The sequence below is a fragment of the Rhizophagus irregularis genome, chromosome 13 (assembly GCF_026210795.1).
Source record: "Rhizophagus irregularis chromosome 13, complete sequence".
Classification (NCBI taxonomy): Eukaryota; Fungi; Glomeromycota; class Glomeromycetes; order Glomerales; family Glomeraceae; genus Rhizophagus; species Rhizophagus irregularis.
This window is the reverse complement of record NC_089441.1, coordinates 1,392,545-1,400,558: the sequence shown is the minus strand read 5'-3', so window position 1 is coordinate 1,400,558 and position 8,014 is coordinate 1,392,545. Positions and strand designations below refer to the sequence as shown.

The following is an 8,014-nucleotide window of genomic DNA, read 5'->3' as shown; positions in this document are numbered from 1 at the left end:
AATATCTCTCTTTCTGGTATGTATATATATATATATATAGGCATTGCTAAAAATACAGTAAAAAAAAAGTGAAATTGAAATTGAAGGAACCTATTTTTAAGTGATTTTTATTATGATAATGATGAATTTTGACTAATCCGCGCAGTTCTATGAATGTTAACTACAATTAGTAATATCGTGAGAAGGCCATATAAATAATATTGTATTTATATAAATGGTACATTTCATTTATTATTTAATTATTTATTATATTATTAAATTGATTAACGAAGTTATATTCCTTTTGTAGTTTTATCATTTGCAATTTCAACCATATGTCGATCGTTGATTGGTGAGTTGATCAGAAAATGAGTTATGTTGTCCGATTAAAAAAAGAGTTATTGTTGATTACTTGATTAAGATTCATATCGGTCCCAAAATTGTCCGGTCCACCGATGAATGATCTTTAACCACGTGATATTTGCCCAATCAAACATGAAACGCAACACATGTGATATATTAAACGTGATCGGTCTGATCGGAGGTTTTTTTTTAATTTAGTCGATCACGGAATAAATAAATTCATTAATCTACATAATCTACATGATTATTTTATTAGTTATCAAACTTGACTCATTTTATGTAGTTAATTAATATATAATCAATATTCCTCAATTCCTAATATAAGATCATCATACATGAAAGATATATAATAAGGGGGAATAGGGGAATTCATTTAGTTAGAATTTGTTCAAACTTTTTACGGTCAATTCTTAAAAAAAATTTTTCCCCAATAAAAAGAAGCTTCTATTATTTATTTATTAATTATCATAATGAAAATTTTATTCCTATTATTAATTTAAGTGGTTCATAATTTTTACACATGATTACATGTTTTTTTTTTAACTTTAAGGAGTATACGTGTATATATATATATATATATGTTTTTTTAGAATGAAAATTATTATTAAAATGCTTCTTAATTTTTTATTTCTCACTGTTCTCATTACGTGCATTCATGCATCTAAAGTAATAGTGAGTGTTGGTGGTCTAAAAGGAGAAAATATATTCGTACCGCAAATCATACACGCCAGAGTTAATGACCAAGTAAATATAATAATTATATTTATAATAAACTTCAATCTAACAAATTCATAACTTATTTATTTATTTATTTTCTTGTAGATTATCTTTAGTTGGGTTAGCGGTTCACATAGCGTTGTTGAATCTGATTTACCAAGATCTTGCGCAAAATCAGCAAAAGCTGATGCTTTCACTTCCGGAGGTGAATTTACAGCACCTAATAAAACAATGGTTCTCTTAGCTACCGATATTGGAATAAAATATTTCTATTGTGATGTTCCTGGTCATTGTGAAAATGGAATGTATGGTACTATCATAATTTCAGATGATTTATTAACTCTTACTCCTACTCTCGAAGTATCTTCAGCTGGTCCTGAAAGTACACTCATAAATGATAACGGATCTCCTTTATATTTTGAGTCAGCTCAAACACCAATTATAATAATAGGAACACTAGTTGGTGCTGGCGTACTAATAATAGTAGGAAGTATTCTTTTATATATGTATTTCAAAAGAGAAAGAAAAATGAAAGAACAAAAAATATTTAGTAATGATCATAATATTTTTCAAATCTATTCTCAGGTTGTGACGCAAGAATAGCAAAAAAACAAAAAAAAAAAATTATTGTAATTGAAATATTTTGTATTTTTTTTAATCATTTGAGATCATATCAGCATAAAACATACTTGAAAACAATTGTAAATAGTATAACAAAAAATCGATTTTTTTTTTTAGACAACAATTCAAATTATTAGATTGAAAATTTTTTCATAGTAAATCTAATAATAAAAAAAGTGTTAAACCTGTGATATCACTTTTTTTTTTGATATTCATCAATTATAGAACATAATTCCCATAATAGCGATTCAAAACATTAAATTGACAGAAAAATTCTGAGCAATTTCATGAAGTACAATGAATAATTTAGAGGTTGGAACCGTCCAAATAAACCGTAAATTGGTTAATAACGGTTAATAAAATAGTTAACATTAATTAGTTACAACCTATTAATTATTAATGGTCTAAGTGGTATAGTTTGATTTTAACTTAATTAATTAATCAGAATTAAAACAACTTTGCAAAAATATTGAAAATCAAATTGATGCAAAAAAATGATTTTACTATCTATGAATAATCTTAATGAGAAAGTTCTAATAAATTATATATATATATATTTTTGCAATCATTGGATAGCAAATAATTAATTCAGATTATTTTCTTTCAGAGTTATTAACGTTAATTGTAAAAAAAAACCTATTTCATTGGATAATTATTGTGTGAGTTTTTTTGTAAATATGTATAATAAAATAGTAAAACCGGGGAATAATTAAAATAATCCCCGTCGCACTAAATGTCACTCATGATTACCTTCTTACTAATTTCTTACAAATGATTCACTATATTATAAATGATTAGGAATCTTTGTATTATTTATTTCATGGAGAATTGTGAATAATAGGGCTTTTGTCAGTCATATAAAAGAGTAATCTCCAGGAGCATGTCACTCATTAATTATAACACTCATTTAATATAACTATTTAAACTCTATTTATAAGACTTTTAAATAGTAATTGAGATTTACCGAGTATTCACGGAGAACTACGGTTATCATATCATTGATTTTCGAATTTTCACTGCATGATATTCCTGTAAAATAACTTATTCATGTCACTCTTCCGTTCATAATATATCCTTTTAAACTAATAATGATAGACTTATTCCATTGATAGACTTTTATCCATCTTTTTAAATAAACTTCATCCGTGAGAATATCAAGAAAAAAATTCGGGAATTATTATTAGGAATCTTGTAATAACAATAAATATACAATATATGTGTTAAATAAGGGGAATTTTTATATGGGAGGATTGGGAGGTGTCTATAAAGGGGGTCAACGAGAATATTTCACAAAACGCCTCTAATTGCCAATTTATTGTTCAAAATTTTGCCTCATACACTCTGCACATGTACCAAGTCATAATATCAATTCATCGACCAACGTTTCAATTTCGCCTACAGAAGTTTCATCGGCAGTTCATTTCTCTAGCGCAAAGCTATTTTAAAGAAAATTAAAAATTTTTTTTTCTAGTTCTTTGCTCATCACAGCTAAAGATTAACTGATATGTGATAATAATTAATAAAAAAATTTAAAAAATTTGAGGCTACATATTAATAATTACTAAATTAGGTCAATATTAAAAAAAAAGAAAAAAAATTATTTTTACACAAAAGACGTAATAATATGTTTAAATTTTACCATATATGTGATTGTCGATGATGTAACTATCAATGAGTTGAATATCTGAATGCGTCCCAATTATCTACATATAATTCTTTAAAAAATCTTCCCGTTGAACTTTTAATTATTAAATCTCGTAACCGTGGAGAATAGCATATTGTAACTTGTAACTTTTTCAAAACCCAATACATTATTGATCATAATAATCAAATAATGTTTCAGTCAAGTTTTTGCAAATTTATGAAACATGCGAGAAATATCTTTATCTATACTCTATATAATTAATTATTTATCAGTTATCATAATTAATGTAATATTGGAATTATTGGAATTTAAAATTGGTATTGTTTATTTGATTTTGTCATTCAAATATAGTAATAAACAATAAATACTTTATTAAATTACTTAGTATCAACAACTCTTTCGAGAAAACGTCTAGATAATTTTTTTTTGTGGGATGTTGCCCTATAAAAAAAGAAAATTCGGAATTTGTCCTGAAAAGTATGGAAAATGTCCGGAAATTTTCCATGCGTCCGGAAAACATTCGGAAACGGTCACGTTTTGGAACATTTTCCGGACGCACAAATTCCAGACATTTTCTTGACACTCCAGAATTTGTCCGGAATTTGTCCAGAATCGAGCGTCCGGAAAATGTTCCAAAACATGACCGTTTCCGAATGTTTTCCGGACGCACGGAAAATTTCCGGACATTTTCCATACTTTTCAGGACAAATTCCGAATTTTCTTTTTTTATAGGGTTGTGGTTGCTTTTAGTATATGATACCATGAAATAATATATAGTATACAATATATAAAAATTTGATTTAGTTCTATTATTATTCTATTTTATAATTCCTGCAAATTATTCTAGGTAGATAAAGTTATCATGTATATTTATTATTAAGAGATACTAAATTTATTAAAAAATTATAAGAGTGATTAATATTTTTCTTTAATTTACTAGGAACGATCCGAATCGGAAGAGTAAAGTATAAACTAATCACGTGCTTCGCTCTGGATTAAAAAAAAAATCTTAAATATTTATTTATTTCTAAACTTTAAGTGAAATTTGTCTGATTTACAATGAAAAATTTATTTTATTTTATTTTTATTTCTATTCCTATTTTTATTTCACAGAGAAAAATAATATCAGTACAGACTACAAGAAAGTATATACAATAAATTCTAAAGTAGAAACTGTATAATAGCCGCCCGCCCTAGAACGACATTTCTCTAGTGGAGAGTCCATCTTATGTACGCAGGAACGCATGTCTCGTTGTCACATGATTTAGATTAGCTTAGGAATATTATTGGCCGAATGTCACGTGCCCGAGCTTGTAAAAAAAATCTCGTTATAACTTCCCGTTGATTGTCTTAATGAAAATTTTCAGTTTACCCGCATGCTAATTAATTAACAGTCTTTGGTGCCAAGTTTCGGTGAGAATCTTATGGAGAGATGTTCGGAATTTTAGTACAGTGGTACTTCATATTTTAATACTTTACTTTCTTCCAGACGAGTCCTATCTAATAATAGATTATTATTTCAACCACAACTAACTTTAAAACTGCCAATTTTAATTATGCAACCTTTTGTAAGGTTCTATATCGAAGTTCATTCTAAAAAGCTTTTTAAAAAATTAATCATATATTTCAACATAAAATTCAAGTAAAAATATTGATATAGTGTCCCAAAAATATTTAAACTGTTGTAAAACAAGCACATTCTTTAAAAAAATTGATAGTTTATACACTCCTACTATACTACTCTGAATCAAAAGACTAGTACTGTAGAACTTAATTGCACATCTCTATTACGTCAATCACTTTCATTAATTTGTAGCTACTGATATTCGTCATAGGAGCCTAAAAAATATGAAAATACATTAAATTAGGAGTTATTAAGAAGGGTCTGGTTCATTTCATCGACAATCATTTCATCATATCACCGACACCGACAATCATTTCACCGACATAAAAAATAAATATTGAATAGGAGATATTTTATTATAAAAACTTTTTTTAGTTATCTAATAAGTATTGATACTTACTTTCATCTTAGACGGGTTAGTAGATAGAATAACATATAGTTATATCTACTATATTTTTTATATTTTTTTTTATAATTTCATTAAAATAATTAAGAAATGCGCGTATTAACCTTTTTAGTTTTTGATCATCACGACAAAACATTAATACATTTATTAAAAAAAATAACTATTGTGAAAAGTACGTGTTATTCCCCTAAGGAAATCTAAAGTAGTAATTTCTTGTATTTTATTAAAGAAATACTTGTTACTAACAATAAAGATTCCCTATTTCATATAAAGATATATGTAAAAATATTTATGAAATTTTTATATTTAATTTTATATATATTTGTCGGTGAAACGTTTGTCGGTGAAATGATTGTCGGTGAAGTAATTGTCGGTGAAGTAATTGTCGGTGAAGTAATTGTCGGTGAGTTAAACGCGACCCATTAAGAAATTGAAGTTACAATTCAATTACTTGGAAAAAAATATTGAAATGTTAAAAGTCTGATTATACAATTAGAAATCATTTGACGAATGTTTAACACGAGAAACTGGTCGGTAAAAAAAATTTTTTTGTGGGTTTTTTATATTTCAATTGAAAGGCTTTGACATGTTATGTTTTAAACATATTTTTTACGCGTTTAAAGCAGTAGCTTTTTTTATAATAGATTTGATTCTTATTAATATTGGAAGAAATATAAATTGTTGCTAAAAGAATAAAAAAAAATTTATGTATATGAACTAACTATAAAGTTGTTTTAAAAAAATCGAATTTTTTGATGAAGCTTTGATTTTACGAGAAGAGAAAGCGATTTCCATTTCATTTTGAAATTTTTTTTTGAATATTAGGTCATTTTTACGAAAGGAGAAAATATTTAGATCAAAAATGGAAAGTAATTCCATGAAAAAAGAAAACTTCATTCTTACGAAAAGAGAATAAATTTAGACCAAAAATGACAAGTAATTTCCATTTCTAGTTAAAAAAACGTTAGCTTCACCCATACAAAAATGCGCCCAATTTTCAATTCGGATATGATCATCCATTTGGTACAATGATTAAAAATATGGATTTTCAAATGAGTATTTCTTTTTTTCTTGCGTAAAATATTTTTAAATATTTTAATATTTAAAAATTTTAGTTAAAAGAAAATGTCCTATAACTTTGAATCTGGTTTATCCGAAGCACTTGAACAATTACTCAAAATAGAATCGTATTATGATGTTATCATTCATGTTGGAAAAGAACCTAATTTTAAGGAATTTCGTGCTCATTCTAATATTTTATGCTGTAGATCTGAATATTTTAATAAAATATTGTCTACTGAAAATATCGAAAAAAAAGAAGGGAAATATATGATTAAGAAACCAAATATTTCTCCTCAAGTTTTTGACATTATTCTTAAGTAAGTATTTACGTTATCAAAATTTTCAAACGTTTTTTTTATAACATATTTTTCATATTTTCAGATACATTTATACTGATCAAATTAATATTGCTAATAAAAATGGAACCGAACTTTTAGATTTAATGATTATTTTTGATGAATTAATGTTGAAAAAATTAACTAAATTCACCGAAAAATTTATTATTAAAAATCAACAACGATTCTTACAAAATGATCCAGTAGGAATTCTTCGGATAATTTCCTATTGTAAAGCACTTGTTAATTTGCAAGAACTTTGTTTGGATAAAATTTGTTCTGGTCCAGAAATTTTATTCAATTCTGATAAATTCACTCAACTATCCGCTCCTTTATTGGAAATTATTTTAAAACGTGATGATTTGAATTTAAATGAGATAGAAATTTGGGAAAATTTAATTAAATGGGGATTAGCACAAGAACAAGTACTTAATCAAGACGTCTCTAAATGGAACAAGGATTATTTTAATATCTTTAGAAGGATTCTTTACAAGTTTATTCCTTTGATTAGATTTTATGAAATATCTAGTGAAGATTACTTTAATAAAGTTAAACCTTATGAAAAAGTCTTATCTAAAGAATTAAGAAATGATATTACTAAATTTTATATGGTTCCTGGATACAAACCACCATATACACCAAGAAATTCAAATAGAAGTTGGGATCGATTAGAACGATTAATCGATTAACGTACCTCTAAAAATTGATCGATTAATGTAGATCATCTCAAAATAGATTGACCGATAAAAAAATAAATTTTATTTTAAATATTTTAAATATTTTTTTTTAAAAATAAACCTTTGTTTTATATTACATCTTTATAAAGTGGCTATTTAATATGAACGCTTATTTTCAGATGTTGGAAATAGCATGACAAATAAACAAACACGCCCTAGGTAATATTCTAATTTTTTTTATTTATTTCTTAACTCTATTTATAAATATTTTGGAACACTAATTATTATGACGCAATAAATGTCAAAAAATTATGACTTGGGTTAAAATTGATAGATCAATAAAAATAATTAAACCAATTAAATGCAAAATTTATATGTTAATCGATTAATTAATCGATTAACCTTATTATAAATTAACCGATTAATTAATCAAACCGTTTAAAATGTAACATGGATTCTATCATAATTAATCAAAGCACATTGCACATTTTGTAAATTGAATTGATAGAAACAGTGTACTCGTGCTCTTACAAATTAGTTGAACAATTGTCAAAAATACTTCATGTATGCGGACGGTCATTAATT

General features: G+C 25.9%; 1 protein-coding gene across 1 annotated transcript; it reads left to right on the top strand.

Annotated features, from left to right (window-relative positions):
• Window positions 1-951: 951 nt before the first annotated feature.
• On the top strand, window positions 952-1,662 carry OCT59_004914 (uncharacterized protein; the record flags this gene model as incomplete). Its single annotated transcript, XM_025309953.1, has 2 exons — window positions 952-1,086; window positions 1,165-1,662. The coding sequence occupies 2 exons, from the start codon at window positions 952-954 to the stop codon at window positions 1,660-1,662; spliced, it is 633 nt and encodes a 210-aa protein (XP_025187774.1).
• Window positions 1,663-8,014: the final 6,352 nt, after the last annotated feature.